The sequence below is a fragment of the Trichophyton rubrum genome (genome assembly GCF_000151425.1).
Source record: "Trichophyton rubrum CBS 118892 genomic scaffold supercont2.8, whole genome shotgun sequence".
Lineage (NCBI taxonomy): Eukaryota > Fungi > Ascomycota > Eurotiomycetes > Onygenales > Arthrodermataceae > Trichophyton > Trichophyton rubrum.
Genome location: NW_003456421.1, coordinates 1,047,997 through 1,070,559, shown reverse-complemented (window position 1 = coordinate 1,070,559; position 22,563 = coordinate 1,047,997). Strand labels below are relative to the sequence as shown.

The 22,563-nt window shown below is 48.6% G+C and overlaps 9 protein-coding genes across 12 annotated transcripts; 7 read left to right on the top strand and 2 right to left on the bottom strand.

Moving 5' to 3' along the window:
- Nucleotides 1–696: 696 nt before the first annotated feature.
- Nucleotides 697–2,748, top strand: TERG_06927 (uncharacterized protein; the record flags this gene model as incomplete). Of its 2 annotated transcripts, XM_003232889.2 has the most annotated exons (4): nt 697–839; nt 902–1,320; nt 1,380–1,501; nt 1,553–2,748. In XM_003232889.2, the coding sequence occupies 4 exons, from the start codon at nt 697–699 to the stop codon at nt 1,850–1,852; spliced, it is 984 nt and encodes a 327-aa protein (XP_003232937.1). In that variant the 3' UTR covers nt 1,853–2,748. The 2 variants fall into 2 exon arrangements, with proteins under 2 accessions (XP_003232937.1, XP_047607083.1); XM_047750297.1 differs by having other exon boundaries at nt 1,380–2,748.
- A 927-nt stretch (nt 2,749–3,675) lies between these two features.
- On the top strand, nt 3,676–4,669 carry TERG_06926 (uncharacterized protein; the record flags this gene model as incomplete). The annotated part of the gene is made up of 4 exons (XM_047748688.1): nt 3,676–3,753; nt 3,876–3,933; nt 4,021–4,334; nt 4,391–4,669. The coding sequence occupies 4 exons, from the start codon at nt 3,676–3,678 to the stop codon at nt 4,667–4,669; spliced, it is 729 nt and encodes a 242-aa protein (XP_047604676.1).
- TERG_06925 (uncharacterized protein) lies at nt 4,480–7,071 on the bottom strand. The gene is made up of 4 exons (XM_003232887.2): nt 6,509–7,071; nt 6,330–6,354; nt 6,019–6,253; nt 4,480–5,926 (listed from the first exon to the last, which is right to left on the bottom strand). The coding sequence occupies exons 1-4, from the start codon at nt 6,856–6,858 to the stop codon at nt 5,205–5,207; spliced, it is 1,332 nt and encodes a 443-aa protein (XP_003232935.2). The 5' UTR covers nt 6,859–7,071; the 3' UTR covers nt 4,480–5,204.
- Nucleotides 7,072–7,382: 311 nt separating this feature from the next.
- On the top strand, nt 7,383–9,932 carry TERG_06924 (mRNA 3'-end-processing protein yth1). The gene has a single exon (XM_003232886.2). The coding sequence runs from the start codon at nt 8,045–8,047 to the stop codon at nt 8,798–8,800; it is 756 nt and encodes a 251-aa protein (XP_003232934.1). The 5' UTR covers nt 7,383–8,044; the 3' UTR covers nt 8,801–9,932.
- Nucleotides 9,933–9,947: 15 nt separating this feature from the next.
- On the top strand, nt 9,948–12,622 carry TERG_06923 (uncharacterized protein). 3 transcript variants are annotated; one of them, XM_003232885.2, is made up of 3 exons: nt 9,948–10,425; nt 10,495–12,224; nt 12,288–12,622. In XM_003232885.2, exons 1-3 carry the CDS (start codon nt 10,221–10,223, stop codon nt 12,462–12,464), a joined length of 2,112 nt encoding a protein of 703 aa, XP_003232933.1. In that variant the 5' UTR covers nt 9,948–10,220; the 3' UTR covers nt 12,465–12,622. The 3 variants fall into 3 exon arrangements, with proteins under 3 accessions (XP_003232933.1, XP_047607081.1, XP_047607082.1); XM_047750295.1 differs by having other exon boundaries at nt 10,495–12,622; XM_047750296.1 differs by having other exon boundaries at nt 9,948–12,224.
- A 453-nt stretch (nt 12,623–13,075) lies between these two features.
- TERG_06922 (uncharacterized protein) lies at nt 13,076–14,650 on the top strand (the record flags this gene model as incomplete). The annotated part of the gene is made up of 2 exons (XM_003232884.2): nt 13,076–13,153; nt 13,241–14,650. 2 exons carry the CDS (start codon nt 13,076–13,078, stop codon nt 14,648–14,650), a joined length of 1,488 nt encoding a protein of 495 aa, XP_003232932.2.
- A 713-nt stretch (nt 14,651–15,363) lies between these two features.
- On the top strand, nt 15,364–17,020 carry TERG_06921 (glycylpeptide N-tetradecanoyltransferase; the record flags this gene model as incomplete). Its single annotated transcript, XM_003232883.1, has 3 exons — nt 15,364–15,920; nt 15,982–16,762; nt 16,823–17,020. 3 exons carry the CDS (start codon nt 15,364–15,366, stop codon nt 17,018–17,020), a joined length of 1,536 nt encoding a protein of 511 aa, XP_003232931.1.
- A 727-nt stretch (nt 17,021–17,747) lies between these two features.
- On the top strand, nt 17,748–19,676 carry TERG_06920 (uncharacterized protein; the record flags this gene model as incomplete). Its single annotated transcript, XM_003232882.2, has 1 exon — nt 17,748–19,676. The coding sequence occupies one exon, from the start codon at nt 17,748–17,750 to the stop codon at nt 19,674–19,676; it is 1,929 nt and encodes a 642-aa protein (XP_003232930.2).
- Nucleotides 19,677–19,937: 261 nt separating this feature from the next.
- On the bottom strand, nt 19,938–22,298 carry TERG_06919 (uncharacterized protein; the record flags this gene model as incomplete). The annotated part of the gene is made up of 2 exons (XM_003232881.2): nt 21,957–22,298; nt 19,938–21,873 (listed from the first exon to the last, which is right to left on the bottom strand). The coding sequence occupies exons 1-2, from the start codon at nt 22,247–22,249 to the stop codon at nt 19,938–19,940; spliced, it is 2,229 nt and encodes a 742-aa protein (XP_003232929.1). The 5' UTR covers nt 22,250–22,298.
- Between the last annotated feature and the right edge of the window lie 265 nt (nt 22,299–22,563).

Sequence of the window (22,563 nt, the reverse complement as noted above, 5' to 3'; positions counted from 1 at the left end):
TCTTCTACTTACTCTTCGCTCTACTTCTACTGCTCCATGCCAGAATATCCCTGCGCATGCTGGCGTTCCTTCGTTTCTTTTCCCCCTTTGGCTTTTCTCGGGCTGCGGGTTCGTTCGTCTATCTCATGCCTTGACGCCGTCCTTGCTTTAAGTATAATAAGCCGCCCGGCCTTCCCCCCCGTCCCTTCATCTCCCACCGTCGCAGACTCCCGTCTCCTCCTCCTCCTCCTCCTCCTTGCTGGCTGCTGGCTTCTTCTTCTCCTTCTCTCTAATTCTGCTTCGCTTCTCGTCTGTGAGTGCTGCTGGCACAGGACTTCAGGTAGGACCGGCTTTTCCTCTTAACATCCCCCCCCCCCTTTCCATTTCTCCGTCTCTGTTGCATGAACAACATGCACTCCGGCGTCATCGTGCGACAATTTGCGCCCTCTTCTCTTGCTTTTGGCTGTCCGCGCTAACCAGGGGGGTGCTCTAGATTACATATTACACATATATAGTTGCCAGACATTATACATAACCACCGCCTGGCATTCCCGTACATATCAACAACTGGACCCTCCCCCAAGTTACCCTTCATCTCTACGCGGTGTCGGGGGGGCTTGACTTGCATATATTAGAGAGCTAGCCGCCCTCCGCTTTTCCTCTCTCTACCTCTCTGTCTTTCCGTATTCCCCTCCCAGCCACAGAGGAAAGCTCACCATGACCGGCAAACACAATATCGAGACCATCGACACCGTCCCCAAGGGGTCGCTTGGGTCTCGCATTGGCGCCTTCTGCCGTCGATTCTGGTGGCTGCTGGCCATCATCCTCGTCATTGTCGTCCTGGTTATCGTCCTCCCAGTGTAGGTCCAGGCTTATTCGATACACACATATATATATTTGTTCCATGCTGATATTGTTATAGTATATTCGTCGCATACCCCAAACTGGCGCAGGAAGATGTCTCGGCTTCCACCCTCACCATCGCAGACATGCAGACTACCAACCCAAGACCAGATGCGCTGCACGTCAAGGTCACCCAGGTCATCGGCTCCAAGTCAAAGTACCACCCTACTCTCGACCCCTTCGACGCCAAAGTCTACCTCGAGGGCCAGCAGGAGTCCTTCATGACCCTCCACACTCCCCAGGTCAAGGCCGACGACGGAGTCAAGGCCATCATCGACCAAGACGTCAAGATCGAGAACGCAGAGGGCTTCGCCGCCTTCTCCAAGGCCATCATGCTCTCCAAGGAAGTCAAGCTCAATATCATCGGCACAACTAAGCTTAAGCTCGGTGGCCTGCAGAAGACGGACGTCGATTACGACAAGACCACCACTCTCAAGGGTGAGCCATTCTCGGTTTATACGTACTCTCTATCATTGTTCGCTAACTTTTGTCACCAGGAATGAACCACCTCGAGGGCTTCAACGTCACTGATATCAAGATCGGAAACATTCCAGACACCGAATACAACATGAAGGGCAACGCCTTCATCCCCAACCCTTCAGTCCTTACTCTGGACATGGTAAGCCGACACCCAGTCATTCAATATGTATATCTATACTAACCTATGTAGGGCAACCTCACCCTTAACCTGGCTGTCGACGGCCACCCAATCGGCTACTCTGTCCTCCACGACGTTGTCATCAAACCAGGAGACAACAACATCCCCATGTTCGCCAAAGCTGACCTTGCCTACGTCCTCAAGCAGACCGGCAAGGAAAGCAAATACCCCAACGGTATCGTCCCCGTCTCTATCCTCGGCAACTCTAGCGTCGCCCACGGCAAGGAACTACCATATTACACCAAGGCGGTCGCCGCAAACACCCTCATGGTCGACCTCAACGTCCCCGCCATCCTAAGTGGAGGGAAATAAATAATACCTATTTGCTCTTGCTCTTTTCTTTCTTTTTTACTACCCTTACTTCTCGCTTTACCTTACTGAACTAATGTATGTATGGAAAGGCTATATATATACCGGACGGGCACCAGGTTTGTTTTGCATTCGATTATTTGTACAGACTTCTTGTTTTTTTCACCCTATATACCTATCACGATAAATGAATGATACCTCACTTCAATGTCCATCCATCCCCTTTTCCATTCCCAGTCCATCGCCGACCTAACGATGCTACTTCCGTGTACACCAACCGAGCTGCCTTTGCCTCTAAGCATGATAACAAGCTTTTTCTATTAAATCATAGCTTGGCCATCAACCTAACTAGTGATTATTGCTTGCATGCATCTCGCCCTACCAACTCTACCAAAACGCCCTCCCAGGCCGATCTTCCACGCTCACGAAGAAAAGGAAGATCTTGCAAATCACTTTCAGCCCTTTTTCTTCTTTCCCTTTTCCTGCCTCTGCTCTCAAACACTAACGTGCTGTCAAGAGGCGAGTCAATGGAGTAGGCTCGTCTCCCAGCTAACTAACTACTACCGTCTTTTCTCTCACCCACCCTTCTATCGCCCACTAGTATGTCTTCGATCGCATCGCATCGCGCCTAGTTTTCAGATCGGTTGGTTAACTAACGTTACCGGGGAAACTAACCGGCCATCTCCAGCCAACGAGGTTACTCCAATTTCCTTGAACTTTTCAGCTGGGTCATGCGCCCCAACCAGACTTCAATTTTTTTCTTTCTTGGCATCATCGATTCTACCATTTACCCTATGCCAAAAGTCGAGCCAGTCCACCCGACTGCACTTTTGCAACACATGCCATTGGCTCATGCTGGTTCTGTTGGGTATCGCGTCCCTCGTTGGTCTGATGGAGACAACGGTGGGTTCTCCCTTCGCTTCATCCTAAACCCGGACCAGGTTACAGATTACATGGCACGCAAGGGCTGTTTTGGGAGACGCAAAAGGAGAAAGAAAAAGGGGTCAACAGGAGAAAAGGGAAGTTTCCGCCGGCGTGGAGCCGCGCGGCCGGAGTAAGAGCGGAGTTTGGGCCGGATGTTAGAGCTTGTTAGTAAGACGGGTATTAGGTAAGCGGAAGACTAACCTTGACGAAGAAGGAAGGAGCCGTTTAGCCTTAAGACAACGTCCCAGAGTTTGAACTCTTAGATATTCAACTGTGACTATGATCGTTACCACATGGTGACATGGAGGATACGGAGATATCATTCTGGACGGGTGGACGGCATGTATGCAGGTACAGATGCCTACATACTCCCGGTGCTACACCATGACACCCGCCGATTTAAACACATGGCCGCCTGGCAGTATGGCCCTGCACGTACCCTCTCTATGTAACGTGCTTGATACAGCATGCTTCACGACAGGTGTCCATCTACACCGATAGTGCAGAACATATACCCCTCGGCCATCTCCATGAAGAGCATCGGCTACCGTCTGTCGGCATCCTGATATGCTCGCTCGCCTGAAATATCTCCTCCACGCGCCCCTTACTGCCTCTCTGTCCAACTCTAGCCTCGCCCATGGCCGCGTAGACAGCACACACGGCATGTAATCCCACGAGCTTGCATCGGAGCTCCCTTCAGCATGGCCGGCGTCGTGCAAAGCGCCTGCCATGACCGTTTCATATCGGCCTTATATCGTCCTCGTCATGGAGGATGGAGGAATGAGGATGTAAGTTGGATAATGGGGGTTCTTCTTTTGCAACTACTTTAAATCCGCCAGCGTAGTCCAGGTTGAAGAGCCAAAGATGCGTACTCATTCTCTGAATATTCAAAATCAATGGCAATGGCTACACTCCTGAAGTTAACCCTCTACCTGGCCGTTCTGGTCTTTGCTGTACTGGCCTCCGCGGCCAGGCGTCCTGTACCTGCGAATCTGCAGAAGCTGTACAACCACGCAAAGGCGGGTGCTACATATATATAAGCTCATATACATCAATCGGACAAACACCACGCCCACCACCATACTAACGGTTACTTGCATAGAGTAACCGCTGCCACCCCCCTCTCAGCAGCACCAGGCTCACCGACGGGCACAACCGAAGTATACCCCCACCCCAACCTATATCAAGATACCCCCCCTTCATGAAAAGGGCTATTTTATCCACTAACAAACTGGCATGTAATTAAGGCGATTTCACCTACTGCGGCGACCACGAAGGCATCATCTACATCACAGGGTCTTCGGACCGCGCGGCTTCGGCAGACATGGACGTTGACTGTGACGGCATCAAAAGATCCAAGGGAGCCTGTGCCAATGACCCATCAGGACAAGACCAAACAGCCTTTAAACACGAGGTACCTCGCTATGGCATCGAAGATCTAGATTCCAACAAACACGCATACGTCGTGCTGGGTACCCAGGGCTCGGAGCCAAGTTACATGCCCTCCGCCTCGAACGTAGAGTCACTCAGCGTCGTGGCTGTGGTATGCAATGGTACATTGGTATGAGAAAACCTTATCGCTCGTGGAGACGGATATTTTATTTAATTAAACTACAGTTCTACGGCGTATGGGGCGACACCAACGGCGGCACGGATGTAGGTGAGGCATCAGTGTCTCTTGCCCATACATGTTTTCCCGACGAGCATTTATCGGGCGATAACGGTCATGAGAAGCGTGATGTTCTTTACGTTGCGTTTGTGGGGGTGGGTGGATATTGCTTTGCTGGTGTGATGATAGTGGTTGGGTGTATTGTTGAATGGTTCGTTAGGGTATATATATTGGGAGCAGGGTTCAACAGCTCCTCCCATTTACTATTGGCTCAGCGACGTCAGTAGCATGTACTCCTCTAATATTGTACCTGTTTCATGATTGCCATAGCTCCTAGTGGTGCCCTGTAGATAGTATGCAGTCACCTTCAATAAAGCTATGATAAGCCATGGTATATAAGTTATGGCTATATCTCATGGCTTGTTGAAAGGCAATCAGGGTAGAAGGTAGACACTTTTGTTCTCGAGCCCGAATATACAATTTTTGCGCACACGGAGTAATCTCCATAGACACCAAGGTAAATCATGTCTGTGTAAAGCTGGTCGTAGCCAAATGATACATCCCAGAGGTTAATGTCTCTAACATACAGGGCAGCCTGCAGGTCGACGGTCGATAAGAAAACATCAGTACCTGCTCCCTTGAATACGAAGAACAACAGCAACAGTAGATATGCCATGTGCTTTTTGATTCCAAGACAAAGATAACTACAAGCTAAGCACCTTCCAATATCCGATGCATGAGGAACCATGAAAATGCCGTAACTCCGATGTGCTCTTCAAACAACAAGAGCCAAACAATAACCCAACAACATAACAAACGCTCCTACAAATCATGCATGGTGTTATACCCTGTAGCAATCAAACTTCTGGCTGCAGTAGTCGAGTCTGCGGCAATATGCCAATAAAACAGCCCCGCCAGACCCGTCTGCTTAACAAACTGTGCCTTCAACTTGACACTCTGTGGTGAATCGTACGAGATGAACCCGGCATTCTGATCGTTGTCGACGCAAAATGCTGCATTGCCAACTTCGGGGTCATGTTGCTCTATCGAACCTGGCACCGGGAGATCACAATAGTCGAATACTACCTCCTTTTCGTTACCTGCGCCATCATCTGCCGGTTTGTCGGATCCATCAGACGCGGGGCATGAGTACTGTCCAACACTGTTGGTACCGGGGAAACCACGACCGTATACCGGTATACCCATTAAGATTTTATGAGGCGGTACACCTTGGGCGAGTAAGTATGAAACGGCAGAGCTGCATGATAGCTGAGCGGCGTCGTTATGTGGTTGTTCCGGAGTGAAGAGCTGAGATTGGTGACCGCTCTGTGGTACCCATGGGCCGGAGAAATCGTATGTCATGACATTTATTACATCAAGGTAGTATTGCGCTAGATGTAGGTTGATATGTTGCAGGGCCCACTGACCGGCCGGCAGGGCGGATGAGAGGATGTATTGAGGCGATGGCAGCTGTTCTCGAAGAGCAGCGAGGAGAGATATGTAATTTATACCCTGCTGGGGGTCAGATGGGTGCTCCCAGTCAACTATAAATATGGGTTCAGAATAATTAGCATGTTGCAGTTCTAGGTCCGCATCTGAGCAAGTGAAATGCAGGTACAGATGGAGTATTTCGTACCATCTAGCCCATCAAGGCTGAACTTATCGACCAGATTCTTTGCGGTCTCCACGAAGTTCGCTGTCAAAACTGGATCCGCAGCAACGGCTGCAAAGTTCTCGCTGCCAGCTCCTCCTCCGCCGATTGAGAGGATGACCTTTAGCTGTGGATATTGCCGCTTCGACTGGGTGAACGCTCTGATGCAACCCTTTGCACCGTCTACCGGCATCTGTTCGTCGGCCCATTCATCGCTCAACTATGGTTGGATTAGACTTATTTTCCTTCCAATCATATCCGTCAATGTAATAAACAGGGGGAAAGGGGCTACTGACGTATACTGTGCCATCTGGCTTGACCCTATATACCAAAACACACGACAACATATGTCATCTCTAGTCAGTCTCGGCCCTTCTATCAGAAATTACCCGATGGCGGGCAACATGCTCCGCGATCACATCCAGGGAGTTATGCGGGGCCGGCCACAAATGTAGGGGAAGCGGGAGGATCTCACCAAGCAAATGCATAAAAAACATGCGAGACGTAGCCCAGCTTCAGCGAAGACGGAGGGCTACTCTTGTATATCCGCCAATTGGGGTAGTAGACGGCGTTTGAGAATATCGGAATCTGGCAGAGGGACTGCTCGATACAGCTGATGGATGCGGCGCCCACCTGCGGTGCTTGGCTGTCCATTGCGTCTCTAGAGGGATACCACGACGACGGGCTGAACCGGAACATTTCAACACATGGGCGATATAGAGACGGAGAAAAACCCGACTGCAGTCTTTGCCAGAGGACAGACGACACAGGAGAAGGAGAAGCACCGAAGGAGGGAGAGAGAAGGGGGGAGGGAGAGAAAAACATGCAGGGTTAGTTTTGAGGGACGCCCCTTCTGGTAAGTGGACACGAGACCAGCAAAAAAACCGATCAGGAGTAAAGGAAGAAGAAAAAGGCCTCTCGCATGCATGAACGAGCCAGCAGGGGAGGGGAAGCGGGAGCGGACGGATTAAATATAATTCAGCCGTTTAGTTGGTTTCTCTCATCCAGGCCGAACGGAGGCAGATGCGAAAAATAAACATGGAAACGGTGGTGTGCGAGTATATGTATACTTCGAAGAAGAAAGGTTGCATGTAATGAGTTTTCTTTTAAGGGGGGGGGGGGTCACGGCGGACTGTGGTCGCTCGTTGCAGCCATTCTTTGCTTCTTCTTCTTCCTCCTCCAAGCTCTTCGTGATCGCAATCTGGTCGGGGCGCCCACTGCCTCCGGCCAGACGATGGCTCTGGAGATGCGCGGAGAGCGGTGGAAGCGCCTGGTCCGCTGATACATGACGAGGGCTGAGATGATGATGCTGTCATCGAGCCGGGGCAGCGCAGGGTGTACGGAGTATAAATTTGGGGTAACTAGCCCAAGTAGTAGCGCCAGCACAGTCGCGAACGGACGGAAAGTCCCTTCACTTTAGTGCTCGGGAAAAAGCAAGCATAATCAATCAACTGGTATGGCTTCCTTGCGCTTTCTCGTATTTCACACGAGGCATGGTGCAGACCAAGTCTAGACGCCCAGCATCGCGATACCTCGCCAGGCCCAGCGATCGCACGAAGCCCTCACCGACCGATCCGCCTCCTGTCCTCGGCCTTTTTTTTATCTTGCCTCCTCGGCCGCTTCTTCCGTTGCCCCTTTTTCCCGCCTGTTCTCTTGCTTTGGCTTCCTCGAGGAGAGTTTTATATCAAGAAACCTTCACGTGATCTATATTACATAATACCACCTGCTTGCTTGACGCCAAAAAGCTATAAAAAAAGAAAAAAGAAAAAAAAAAAAAAAACAAACGACCAAAAAAGACGTACAGAAAGCGAAGAAAACAGAGAAAGAAAGCTCAAGGAGCTCTGCAAGGCACACTGGGGGAACGGGACAGGCAGATACACATCCAGACTGGGCTGCCCAGCACGCGAGACACACGTTTCATGTTATATTTACACTCCCAAGGTCCCGACCGGCGGCACAACAGAGCACAACGGGAAAGGGAGACGTCACCGTCGCTGTCCTTGTCGTCGTCATGGCCGAAGTCCAGAGAATCGCAGACCAGATAGTCTCGCCCGGAACGCCTCGAGACCCCAACTTCACCAAGTTTGCCTTCTCAGACTTCGTTGCCAAATCCTTCAGCTTCGCCCTTGCTTCCGATGTGCCGGTTTGCAAGGCCTACCGAGAAGGCCACTGTCCGCTCGGCCCGCTCTGTGCTGAGAGACACCCGACTCCATCTCGCATATCGACTTCTTCGTCTCCCGCGATAGCCCCTTCGTCCACGCATGGGAGTCTGGTATGCAAGCATTATCTCAAGGGCCTGTGCAAGAAAGGGCTGAAATGTGAATATCTACACGAGTACAACCTACGGCGGATGCCAGAATGCCAGTCCTTTTCCCGTAACGGATTTTGCCCCAACGGGGATGACTGTCTCTATCAGCATCTCTCTGGTGATGCAAAGCTGCCGCAATGCGAACATTATGACCAAGGATTCTGTCCGTTGGGTCCTATCTGCGCCAAACGACATGTGAGAAGGAAGCTGTGTCGGTTTTACCTTGCGGGATTCTGTCCTGCTGGGAAGACGTGTACAGAGGGTGCCCACCCGCGCTGGTCAGAAAACTTGCCCAAACCGACCGTCAGAGTGGAAAAGACGCAGGAGGAGATTGAAAGTGAACGAGCAAGGATCAGAGAGGAACAGGAGCGGGAGGAAGAGCGGGAGAGAGAGTGGAGGAGAGAGAACCGTGGCCGAGATGGCAGATATCCACGAGGACGGTATCGCGGGAAGAGATGATTACCTACCTGCCTTTCCTTTCTCATTAATCATCTTCCGGATCCGTCGTTACACCTATATACCCTAACACGGCGGCCGATGTACGCTTTACGCCTTCTATGTCTTGCAAGCCCAGCGTTACGGTGTGTCGTCGTACTTCATTTCACTGCCTGCAGGCTTGGGATTGGAAATGTCGGTTTCAGCGTGGATATCAGTACATCTACATGGCATAAATTTCAACTTGGCATAGCGCTATCACACGTTACAAGTCCTCGATTATGCTCCATCTTTACCCATCGCAGTTACATAACAAATACTTATCCACACATATCAGCTTCCTGGTATTGTTTTCAAGTCGGCTAAACCTTGACTACTTCACCTTGATGATGCAATGCGGCCTTACAACCTAGATTGCCGGATGATCCAAATATTTAATCAATAATTAACATATTGCAGTAGCAACGAAAACCCCAAAAAGGGTGGAGATAATCCACGATTGCAACCGGCTCAACTACACCCCATTCTATTTGCAATCTATTCTCGATTTACCGTCTTCTACGAAAGAAAAAATAGGCTTCTGGCTATCACGCCCGCCCCTCCCAATTGATATTGGTGAAGAATCCCTAACTGGCCTTGAAGATAGAGTCGCTATTCTTTCCGGTGCGAACAATTCGTCATTTGATGGTTTTCAGCTGAGTCAATATCCAGCCTGCTTCGAAAACTTGTTTCGATTCTTCATCACAGACTCCCCTTTTGCTCAGTATGGTATCTTATTTCTATTAGGATATATGCTCCATGATATAATAGCAACTACGATGGAAGTTGATAGCTATGACTTAATGCCTAGGGTGGTGTCAAATGGTGTTTGCAGGACATAATGTCACGAACCAAGCATTATGTTTTTGCTACTTGATAGATTTGACAGCAATAATCGGAATAAACCATGCGTTTTAAGACTTTATCGTGGTCCTAGTAACTCAAGGGTACCGTCGTAATTGAAAAGTGATGAATGTTAAGGCAATAATAGTACTCCATGCTCTCCTATCGTGTACCTTGAGATCTCATCGCGAAGCATATCAAGAGCAGGGAATTCTTCTAACGCTCCTAATCAGAACCAACGGAGTAGTCTCCAGTCTTCTGCTAATACTCTTCCCCCCCCCGGCGTGTTTGATATATAAATAAACGACCAAGTCAGTGGCTGAAACTGCCTAGCCGTCATAAACGTGAACGGACTAGCTAACTAGTTAGCGTCGCGGTTCGCCAACCTCCTGCGTTGTCCACAAGACATCATCCCGCAAGCAAGTGCTTCTTGTTTATTACCCTGCTACACTCTGCAAAACCCAGCAGGCCAATAGGCTATGTTCTGAATACAGAAGATACCTTTTATTATCATCATTCTACACTCAAGCCTGGCGAGCCTGTCCGGACTGCCCCGAAAAACATGTCGCCAAATCTCCCTTTCCGCGACATCAACCTCTACGCCTCGCCGCATTGCTATGCCTTTAGATCGGCCTCTGCTTCCACCGCTCATAGCTTGGTCATAGACCGACCGACAGGCGACTTGCGACTTGAGAAGGCCTCCACTCATCAGGCGAAACGAGTCTCTAGCATTGCTGGAATATTGGGTATTGTCAAATTGAAGCTTGGTACGACCGCCGCCTGCTCCCCTCTTTGATATCTGGTCTACGTAGGGGGAATGAAACTAAATATTGTAGATAAATATGTCATTGTCATTACGAAAGAACAGCCGATGGGGAGACTGAGGGGACATATGGTATATAAGGTCGTTGCGACTGAATTCCTACCTCTCCGTGAGACTCCTCTCCACGATCCGGACGAAGATGCCTACCTCGCACTCCTAAAGAAACTACTGGCCACGGGGCCGATGTGTTATTCCTACTCGCTTGATATCACCAATAGTTTCCAGCGCCAGTCCCAGAGTGACCTTTCACTGCCTCTTTGGAAACGAGCGGACGACCGATTTTTTTGGAACCGTTTCATACAGACGGACCTGATAGATTTTAGCACCGGGCTATCCGAAAATACAGGGATCAGGAGTGGACAGTCGTCAGATGTTGACCCGTATATATTGCCAGTCATGTTTGGCATGCTGCGTATAACTACTGCCAAAATCAAATCTACCCCATTTACCTTTGCTCTTATAACCCGCCGTTCGAGGTTCAGAGCAGGCACCCGATATTTTTCCCGTGGAATTGATGAACATGGAAATGTCTCAAATTATAACGAGACAGAACAGATCGCTATTTTGAACGATTCAAATGGAGCAGTCTCTGGGTTTGCAGGAGGGGTTGGTATAGGAGACAGCAAAATAGGAGAGAAGAGCCACAAGGAGCTGCAGGTCCTATCATTTGTTCAGACCCGTGGAAGTATTCCAGTCTACTGGGCTGAAGTGAACAATTTGCATTATACTCCAAAACTTGCCGTGCGTGGTGTGGACGCCGCATCTTCAGCAGCTCGAAAACACTTCTCGGACCAAATCAAGATCTACGGAGAGAACTTCCTCGTCAATCTGGTCAATCAAAAGGGTCGCGAAGAGCAGATGAAAAGGGCCTATGAGCAGATGATGAGGTTACTCTTATCTTCGCCAACCGAAGCAAAGGAATCCGATATGCTCTCTCCTGAAAAAATGCATACCTTAGAATCTTCCAGTAAAGAGCAACTGATGGACCGACTCCATTACATATACTTTGATTTCCACAATGAAACCAAAGGTCTGCAGTGGCACAGAGCGGAACTTCTTTTGAACCAACTGAATGAGGGCCTCCAGCGCGGCCAGTACTTCAGTGGCATTGAGTCGTTAGGTAACCCATCGGGTACTCTGGAAGCGAGAAGAATGCAATCCTCAGTCGTTCGAACAAATTGTATGGATTGTCTGGACCGAACGAACGTTGTTCAGAGCATGCTTGGCCGATATACCTTGACCCGCCAATTTATCGATTGCGGTATCTTGATGCCAGGAGAGAAGACTGATGATGATTTGGTCTTCCGAGACCTCTTCCGAAATATGTGGGCTGACAACGCAGATGTTGTCTCAAAGTCGTACTCTGGGACCGGCGCTCTGAAGACCGACTTCACTCGAACCGGTGAGCGAACGAAGGCCGGTGCTCTTCAGGATGGCAACAACTCCATCACCAGGTATATCTTGAATAATTTTATGGATGGACCGAGACAAGACGCCTTTGATCTCTTCCATGGCACCTACCTCCCCTCCAGCACTGCATCATATGTGTTTGCCGACCGAAGACCCCTAGTTATCCAATCCATCCCATACATCTTAGGAGCAGCAATATTCATGATATTGGTAGCTACATTCACTCGCCAGCTGCCAGACTCTACCGGATGGCCCTTGAGGATCTTCCTTATCTTTTGGATAGTAGTTGCTGCCTGGTGTCTAAATTTCATACATTCTCACGGCATGTTATATGTAAGTAGCCGGCAGTTCGTGTTTCGGGTGTCCCTCCGTCTTTTTTACTAATTAGATACATAGGTCAACTGGCCAAAACTCAACACCCCTGCAACAGGAGCAGAAGGATATGCAGAAGCCCTTCGTCGGGCGAGCAAGGATAAGCTCATTGGTGACTTTATACCGACTACGGGACGCCAGCGAGGAGTGAGTAACGCACGGCTCGGCTTTATGGAAGAAGGCAAAAAGAGGATAGAGTAGATGGACATTTATAGACCGGGTTTTCTGTCTTCCCTTTCTTTTGTATCAATTTTGTGTATAGACGCGGCTCCTTTTGCATTTCCTCTTTTTCCTTCCCTGCTGCGGCCCATTCGAGTTTATAGTAACAATATGTTTAATACAAGTTATCATGCTGCCTTGTGCTTCTCCAGCATGTCGATAACATCGACAGGTGGTTTATCTTTGCCTACGAAAAAGTGTTCGGCTCCTATGCATGTTTGGCTGTTCCTGCAGCAGCGCGATAAGCTCCGATAAGAGAAAAAGTTCTCTTCGGTCCGAAACGTCAAAAGGAGGGATGGAAGACGCAATAACGGCAAGCGCAGAACCAGAACAAACCCCCAGCAGCTCCTTTCACAACTCTCGATGCTAATCAGAAGCCATTGGGCTCATATAGTCTTGAAATCCCGTACTCACTATCTCTCGCGGTCCTGCCGCCAGATTTCTACGATGGATCGGACATATGGGGTAAGCCTACCTATTGCTTGTCCACACGGCTCCCCGCCGGAGGGCTTTCGACTGACACAGGACTTGCTCTGCAGGACGCTATTGCGGCGTTGAATTCGCTTCAAACAAATTTCTCCATTATTAATGCTATGCGCCAGTCTGGTCGTGTTCTGAACGAGCAGTCAATACCAGAAACAATTGAGTGGTGCAGGAAAATAGGACACAAAGTGAGTTGCTAAAGTCCCCTATTTACTGCCCCCGAAAAGCTGCCAGGCGCTCTGCTAACCGTTATTCTACCTTCATTTTACTGGTAGTCATCTGACTTTGATCGATTGAATATAATACACATCGCCGGTACCAAGGGCAAAGGGTCGACATGCGCGTTTATATCATCCATTTTATCGCAATACCTGACTCAGAAAAAGAATGCGGATACCTCAACTTCAGAGTCAACCCCTAAGTTTGAAAAGATCGGCCTCTATACCTCTCCTCATCTTCGATTCGTACGGGAAAGGATACAAATTAATAATTCCCCACTAACCGAGGCACAATTCACGAAATACTTTTTTGAAATATGGGATCTGCTGGAAGAAGATGCGCGCGCCAGAGGGGAGGATCCGAAAGGGCCGAATATGAAACCGAACTACTTCCGATATCTTACCATAATGGCGTTCCACACATACTTGAGGGAGAACGTAGACGCTGCTATTATAGAGTGTGGTATAGGCGGGGAGTACGACACAACGAATATTGTGGTGAACCCTGTGGTCGAAGGCATAACCAGCCTGGGGATCGATCATGTGGCCATGTTGGGCTCGACCATCGAAGAAATAGCGTGGCATAAGGCAGGGATCATGAAGCCTGGAACCGTGGCCTACACCGCACCACAGCCTGAGACTGCAATGGGTGTCCTTCGAAAACGGGCGGAGGAAAGAAAAACGCAACTGCATGTCGCACAGGGCCACCCGGACCTCGTCCCCGGGAAGATTTCATTGGGCCTCTCAGGCGAGTTTCAAAACAAAAATGCAGAGCTGGCAGTAGCTATCTGTAGCTCATTTTTAAAGAAACTTGGCTTCCTTGATGTACCATCGTACGCCGACCAGACCCCTCTACCCGAAAAGTTCAAGGCCGGCCTCGAAGGGGTAAAACTAGGTGGCCGATGTGAAATCAGAAAGGAAAAGGGTTTGGTCTGGCACATCGATGGAGGACATACGGCCGATAGTATTGAAGTTGCTGGGAACTGGTTCTCAAGCCTGCCGTATACACAGACACGGCCTACTGAAGGCAAAAGGAAACCTTGCATCTTGATTTTTAACCAGCAGACGCGGGACAGCACAGCGCTGGCAAATACCCTTCACAAAGCACTGACTGCCGGCAACTGTGTCTTTACCCATGCCATATTTTGCACGAATGTGACTTTCAAAGAGGCGGGATACCGACCAGACCTCGTGAGCATCAATACAGATGCCTCAGATGTTGAGAAACTCAGCGTTCAGAATAACCTAGCGAAGGTATGGCATAGCTTGTCATCAAACACTGAAGTGGAAGTCAAGGCCACGATAGAAGAAGCCGTGGAGACTGCGCGCAATATAGCCGCAGCACACAACGAAGAGGACTCTTCTTCAGAGAGTGTTTCTGTCAGTGTATTGGCCACTGGCAGCTTACACCTTATCGGCGGCCTCCTTGAAGTTCTAGAGACGAATCCTCAGGTCAAAGGGACTTAAAGCTGTGTTCCACACAGCTAGGCTCTTTTTGCTTTCTTTTCGGCTGCTCCGTACTTGCTTCGACATGTGCTTGCATTTTAACCCGGTGTTCTCATTCAACTTGAAACATGATTCCATAACGGGAGTTGTTTTTTATATTTATTTTTTCTACATAGAGCCTGGTATCAGGGCCTGGAAGCACTTCTATTAACTAGCAAGCGCCACAATTCATGTCACTCGATCACTCATATGCGCACGACCAGATCACTCTATCAAACTTGATCTAGACGTACCTTCTACTACGTTAAATATCTGCACCTTGTATAGGTATTCCCTGCTTATTTGAAGGACAGATTCATACAAGGTTCCAACGTGGATTACCGTAGATAGCTGTTAGTTAACCTTGGTAGAGTGGGAGTAGCTAATATTAATAGTCATCTAGTTAGCCAAATAAACGGCTACAATAACCCCTGTTCAAGCCCACGGGTCAGAGAAATGCTGAAGTGTAACCAAGCCCCCTCGAGAATATCAAATATGATATGCGCCTAACGAAATCGCGGTAGAAGGAAAAACGAGGAACTCCAGGGGTCACAACCACATGATGGACACAGAAACTAAACTCCTAATGAAATCTTTTTTAAATAAAGCCCAACCCGCACACCTCTGCCCCTCATCCCCGCCAACTTCTCCTTCAGCTTGGATAGCACGCCGACAACTAAGACGCTGACCGCAGCATGGCAGATAAACAAGACGCAGAGCTGGCCCCTGGCCAGCAGAACGATGTACACGACAGCGGCGCAAGCAAGAATGGCTCAACTACCACGAGCAGCGGCGACAAGGGCAAGGGCAAGGGCAAAGCAACGATAGAACTCAGCACGAAAGCGGCACAGGCGCTGATGGACTCCAACCCTGCGTTGAAAGGCGAACTCGCCGGCCTGGATAGTGAAAAGGCAGCAGAATTGATGCGGAAAATGGACATCAAGGATCTGCTAGCCGGACTTGCGGCCAACCCGAAAAACAAGAAGGATATGGCATCATATAAGTTCTGGCAAACTCAGCCGGTTATAAGATTCGACGACAAGGGTGAAATAGTGGACGGACCGATCAAGGAGATTGATATTGCGACTGTACCGAAGGCGCCAGGTCCGTTGATTGATGGGTTTGAATGGGTTACCCTGGACCTGAACGATGATAAAGAGACACAGGAGCTGTATGAGCTCCTTACAGACCATTACGTGGAGGATGAGAGCGAGATGTTTCGGTTTAACTACTCGAAAGACTTTTTAAACTGGTTGGTGCTTTAAACTAATGTACCTCTTGTCGTTCATTGAACCTAGCTAACTCTGCATAAGGGCCCTTAAGGCGCCTGGATGGACTAGCGATTGGCACGTTGGAGTTCGAGCTTCAAAATCCAGGAAGCTAGTGGCAGCCATTTGTGGTATTCCTATCGAAATTTGTGTACGTGGAAAAATAATACGATCTGTCGGTATCGATTTCCTATGCGTCCACAAAAAGCTACGATCCAAGCGTCTGGCGCCGGTTTTGATAAAGGAAATAACTCGAAGATGTTATTTGAGAGGCGTGTTCCAAGCTGTCTATACTGTCGGCATCGTTCTGCCCACGCCGATCAGCTCATGTCGCTATTACCACCGAGCTCTGGATTGGTTGAAGCTATATGAAGTCGGGTTTTCTGGTCTGCCAGCAGGTTCTACAAAAGCCCGGCAGGTTGCACGAAACCAGCTGCCATCAGCGACGGCCACACCAGGACTACGACCGATGGAAGCCAAAGATGTCAGCGCAGTGTCTAGCCTTCTAAACCGTTACATGAAACGATTTGAGCTCTCGCAGACTTTCAGTGAAGAGGAGATACAACATCTATTCATCAACAAGGAAAACACATCGGAGACTGTCGTATATTCGTTCGTCGTCGAAGACAGAGATACCCATCAAATTACGGACTTTTTTTCATTTTATTCTCTGGAGTCCTCTGTGATCCAAAACGAGAAACATAGCAATGTCAGAGCTGCATACTTGTACTACTATTCGACAGAGACAGCTTTTGCCGAAAATGAAAAGGGTCTGAAGGAGCGTCTGCAGCTGCTTATCAATGACGCATTGATTATCGCTAAGAAGGTAATCTTTCTATCCACTCCAGTCCACCCTGTAACTCTCCCTGCTGACCGATCTATTTAGGAGAAATTCGATGTATTCAATGCCCTGACATTACACGATAACCCTCTGTTCCTCGAAAAGCTCAAGTTTGGTGCTGGAGATGGACAGCTTCACTACTATCTCTTCAATTACAGAACAGCACCTATTGCCGGTGGCGTTGATAGCAACAATGAGCCTGATGAGCGCAAGAGGCACGGCGTCGGTGTGGTTCTTGTTTGATAGTTTTCTAGCGATTAATAGTGACACATCTATAAAATACTGTTCTCCAAGTATATAAGCACCCATATACTGAACCATATATCACTATAACAGTTCTAATTGCTGCAATATACTTGCCTGCTACAAAAGCGAGTTTCTATTTTTACCTCTCGTTTGAGGGATTATCCACGTGACAAAGAGCCGCAGGTCTAGAACAACTACACGCTAGCCTAAAAAGAACTAGTATGACGTGTCATGCGACTTCCACGTGACTTGGCGTTCCAAGCCAAATTCATAAGCAACAAGAAACAACATTCGAGGCTGCAACCTGGAAGCAAAAAGGCTGATATACAGTCATTGATCAAAACAATTATATGATAAACTACCTAAAAATGACATTAGCGTGGAATTTCTAAATCGGGCGCATTCACCCATCTTTTTCTGCGGATTATATAGCCTCCGGAAAACCCCCCGGATTAGAATCCATATCAATCCCCACCCAGACTTGAACGAACCAGCAGGGTAACTACCTGGCACGGATGTCAATATCTACACTACCTAACAGTACCTAGACTACTTATCTCACGCAGTTTGAATTACCGTCACTATGGGTGCTGGTCAATCAACCAGTACCAGTGGTCATGGAGCGTCACCTGGTAAGTCTAGGAAGCCAACTTATGTATATTACTCTACAGGGCAATGTCGGAATTTTTTAATGAGTATGCATGTCTAACCCTTCCCAGAGGAAATGAGCCGCATTCTGGCTCATCGGTTTGCATCAAAATGTTTCACACCGCTGGAATTAACCCATCTGAAGGATAATTTTTACTCGTTGGCATTGAAACAAGGCGACATTCACTACTGGAACGAAGAAGTTCTATCCAGATTCCTGGGCATACCGGATGGTGACGAGAAATTTGGCCTTGGTACTCTTGATGCAGGTCCAGTCATTTTTCGCATGGTCTCTTACCTTGGAGCATTCCCTTTTCAAAATACTCTAGCACCAAGTGTTCTCACCTTTGACGCCATGGTGAAAGTAATTGTTCTGCTGACAGACCGCTACGGCAAGGTTTTGCGAAGAGGAAAGAAAGACCGTATCAAGCTACTATTTGGAAGTCTCGCAGATATCAGAAGAAAGGAAGATTCTCCCATCAAATCTGGGGACAAGTCGGATAACGAGCAGGGTCAATCCAAAACCCGATCTGATGAAGCAGGGTTCTCAGTTGACAAACCTTCGAATGATGCCGACGACTACAATGATGACGATGACCTAGTTCTTGCAGCACTTGAGTCTTTGGACGCTATTGAAGTGTTTAAGCATGACCAACGCATTGACCGGACCGTCTACGAAGCTCAAATTTCATTTGACACATTCCAACGGTTATTGATGCTGTTTGTTGTTATAGGCCCGTTACAATCCTGCGAAAAGACCTCAGAATATTTCTCTCAGCTCAATGAGGAGTCCTTAAAATCTGCTCGTTACTGTGTTGAAAACATTCTCACTTCATTCGACATCGGAGACCGTACCAAAGGGATAGATTACGAGACCTTCTACTGGGTGATCTCGACCTCCCTTCCGTACATGTTTGATTCTCTTACTCCACTTTTTGAGCATCTACTTTTCAGCAAGAATCTTGACTTGTCCAGGAGAAAGGACTCAGGAACTTGCTCAGTTAGTGAAGAGAAACAGAAAAAGGCAGAGTTGTCCTTTTCATGTTCACACCCGCCAATAATCCTTCCAGGGTCTTTCAAACCCTGCATTCTAGATTCCGCAGTGATCTCCCATCTTTCCTTCTTCCTTTCGACCTCATCTCCAACTCCCAACTTTCTGCAGAATGGAACACGTCTACACGGAGTATTTTCTTCTGATACCCATGGCGAATCTCTGACATCCTTTTCGCATAACGTTCTTACTTGGGATGCTCCAAGCATTTTATTGGTAACAGGTTCTAATAGTCATTCTTCTGGTGAGGAAGCTGATATAATAACTGTTGGAGCATATATTCCGCAACCCTGGAAAATACCCGCATCGACGTCAACGTCCCACTATGACACATCCCATCAGTACCAACTACCCTGCCTATTCCAGCTAGGTCCTAGGCATGCAGTAATGCAGGGTTCTCCATCAATCAATTCTCTGAAATCCAACCTACCTGTGGTATCGTTTTCTACCAAGTCTGGTATAGCTATTGGCTGCAAAATACCTCCACCAACACGCACATCGATGGACTCAAGCCGCCCTACGCCTGCTGGTAGTGGTAGTATGTGGATCGACCCCGCTCTGGAAAATGCTGAATTCGTCATGTCGAATGGCCTAAGTCATGAGGAGGGCGTGTTTCTTCCCCCTGGAATCGCACGTTGGTCTCCATCACACCCCCCATCGAAAGCAGAAAGTGAAACGATTAAAATATCAATCTATAACATCGAAGTTTGGGGGGTTGTTCAGACGGCGCCCACGCCTGCACAGTCACCATATCACAGTCGTACCTCCACAGCAAATAGCGATATACCTGATGCTGTTGCGCGCCAGCAGGCTAATTGGAATTTTGAAGCTCGCGAAGCTGAAAGACGCCGGGAAATCCATCTAAATGTTGGTGGTGGTGATTCCGAGGAACAGACTGGGAGAGCCTTGTTGGAAATGGCTGGGATCATTGGAGATTTAGCAAGACGCCGATAAAACGGTCGCCAAAAGAGAAGTTATAGGAGTCAAGCAGCGGGAGAAACTGTCTTAATGATTTTATGAAGTAATAATAATGACTAAGTTGCAAGAATGTTATTGATTTTTGAGCCACGCCTTTCCAAACATGTACTCTATCCCGTTAATTGATGCAGATTCATAAGATGCTTCTCCCTCCCTGATACCCAAAAGAAAGTGCGGTATACGCCGACAATGCATAAAAGATAATGGGAAAAAAAAAAAAAAAAAAAAAAAAAAAATTCATGGTCTGAGAGGTGCAAGGCCTGATGGAAGATCATAATGGTCTTGCAGTACTTCTTCAGCAGATATGCTACCATTATTATCTCTGTCCCCATGCCGAGGAGTGGCCACACCTGATTCACTTTCTGTTCCATTGAGCTTTGAAGCGCCTCGGGCAGGCCCTGCGAGTTTTGAAATTTCGTCTCCTGCTGCAGCCCCACGAACTCGTCGGGGTTCTTGTGGCAGTCTGAAGGCAAGATATTCGATATCGGCCCGCTCAATCCTATCCATAACACCATTCATATAATCCCGCACTTCTCCAGGAGGTTTTACAACACGCCCGAGAGGTTCAAGGGTTCGAGGATTGCTTGCATGTAGTCGTAATGTGACAGGCTGGTAGTATTCCTTGACATTAGATTCCTTAGCTTTGGGTTTGGTTCCTGAAGTTGAAGATGCATTATCATCAGGTGTTTCAGGGGCATCTACTGTCTTAGAATCTTCCGCAGTTGCAACCACATTTGTCCCTTTGGTATCCTTTACGGTTTCAGGTTGCGAAGCAGGAGGTTTGAGAGGGCTGTCACCTGAATTAGAGGCAGCGGCGGCTTGAAGCAGCTTGGCCTTTTTGCCCCTTACCTTCACGGGAGCTTTCTTATCTAAATCCGTCGAAGCTCCTGGCGGGCCGATTTTTTTAATTGCTAAGAAAGATGCAATAACCGTAGTATTCCCGGGAAAATAATCCAATATCATATTTTCTGGAAATAAATATCGATCTCCGGTTGGGCCATTATTCGAGCCTGCGGGTAGAATGAACTCAAAGACTACGCTTTTTATATCCATTCTTGCAGGCTGTGAAACTGGCTGTGAATACTGAGGGCGGAAGTATCCATTTTGAGGCGGAGGTACTTTCTGGGTATGTTTAGTCTTAATTGAATTTGCCCCTTGCTGTCCGGGAGGCCCAGGGGGATACTGCGGTCCCGGGGGATGAGAGTGTTGATTTTGATGGTGATAGGGTACTGGCCCAGGGGCCACTGCTGGATTGCGTGACGCGATGGGGGTATGAACTCGGTTTTGTGCAGCGTTAGTTAAAGTTGGATGTGCGCCCATCTGCGTGGGAAGTTCTGGCTTTGCTTGTGATTGATTTGGTTGTGAGTCCTTCGAGTTTCTACTAGCAATAATCGCGTTTATTTCGTCAATGTGTGCCTGAAAGGCTCGAAGCTGTTCCTGGTCAGCTTGACTATCCGCTACTATCCTCATTAATGCTCTTAGATCGGGGTTGGTAGCAGCTCTATTGGCGAGGAGCTGGATAACAGGGTCGGTGCTCGGTTTTCCAGGTGGAGGATTTGGCGGCTTTTGAGGGATGTTAGGACCATGAGGTTGAGATGCCGGGGGTTGATGAGCGGGTCCAGGGGGCGGTGCATTGGTAGGCGGAGGTGCTTGAGGCTGTGAATGGGGAGGATGGTGTGGTAACGGGAGTGGTTGCCGGGGTTGCTGTTGTTGCTGCTGCGGAGGGGCAGGGGGAGGTGGTGGTAATGGTGGTTGTTGATGCTGATATTGCTGTTGCGGCTGACGGGAAGCTTGGGGAGGAGGGACGGTATTGGAAGATTTAATTGGTGGCGCTTGAGCTGGAGGTAGTCGAGGATTGTACTCATGAAACTGGCTCGAGTTACTTGGGGGTGTATACTGTAGTTGAACCATGGGTTTCTGCTGCTGCTGCTGCTGCTGCTGGTTCGGCTGTTGGGATTGCGGTCGTCGTACGGCATAAAGCATGATATCGAAATAATGCGGTTCAATAACCATCGTACAAGGTCCTAATTTCATCATTGAGTCCTTTGGAGGGTTTTGAAATGTCGGTTGAAGTTGATTCTTTTTCTTTGACGGTTTGGTCCAGTACTTCTCGAACAGACAATCATGAAGCCATCTCGTCCGCGATCTATGCAGCGCTGCCGAAATAACACCACTGCTTGGAGAAAATATTAGCGATCCTTGACTCCCAAGTTAACTTATCCGGAATATATCTCCATCTCCAGCATGTAGGCGCACCTTTCTGCATATGACTGATAGTCTGATAGGGAGCCCTGTGTTTGCGGTCGGGGTAGAGTCGGTAGCGTCTGATTCTCGGATATCTTGGTAGGTAGTGAATCTTCCACGGGAGGCTCTACGGGGAGAGACGGCGCAGGTGTTGCAGTGGCCTTCTTCGAAGGCGTAGCTGACGGCTCCCGTCTTCGCTGTCGCTTTGGAGATGGAGCTGCCTCCGCAGCGTCTTCGAGTCTTTTCTTGCGGGGCCGGCCGCCGCGATTCTTGCCCGGTCCAGGCTGCTTTCGCTTCTCTGCCATGCTGACAACTGAACAGGCAAAGCTCTAGCCTCGTTGTTGGTTGAAAAGGGCCTTCCGCGGCGCGCAGAATCAAAGGTGCGGCCAAGACGCGAGATGTTGAAGTCGTTAGTTTTAAAAAGGAAAATCCCGAAAGCGCGGAACTTTGCGCTCGTGATTTTCAGCCTCCTTTTTCCCGAACGACGGAGGATATTTGCTTTCTTCACTCTTGTACATATTCACGGTTGGCGGTTGCGTAATTCACCATAATAATATATTTCTGCTCATTTGATGACAAGCACGCTGGCCTGATACTTTCCTAGCTGCGGTTATTCAGG

Coding starts and splice junctions, on each gene's coding strand:
- TERG_06925 (XM_003232887.2), bottom strand. CDS start 6,858: ATGTTTTTCTCTCCCTCCCCCCTTCTCTCTCCCTCCTTCGGTGCTTCT. Junction 6,355..6,508: donor GTTTTTTATGCATTTGCTTG/GTGAGATCCTCC, acceptor TTTGGTATATAG/GGTCAAGCCAGATGGCACAG. Junction 6,254..6,329: donor AGCCAGATGGCACAGTATAC/GTCAGTAGCCCC, acceptor ATCCAACCATAG/TTGAGCGATGAATGGGCCGA.
- TERG_06924 (XM_003232886.2), top strand. CDS start 8,045: ATGGCCGAAGTCCAGAGAATCGCAGACCAGATAGTCTCGCCCGGAACG.
- TERG_06923 (XM_003232885.2), top strand. CDS start 10,221: ATGTCGCCAAATCTCCCTTTCCGCGACATCAACCTCTACGCCTCGCCG. Junction 10,426..10,494: donor TATTGTCAAATTGAAGCTTG/GTACGACCGCCG, acceptor TAAATATTGTAG/ATAAATATGTCATTGTCATT. Junction 12,225..12,287: donor ATTCTCACGGCATGTTATAT/GTAAGTAGCCGG, acceptor TTAGATACATAG/GTCAACTGGCCAAAACTCAA.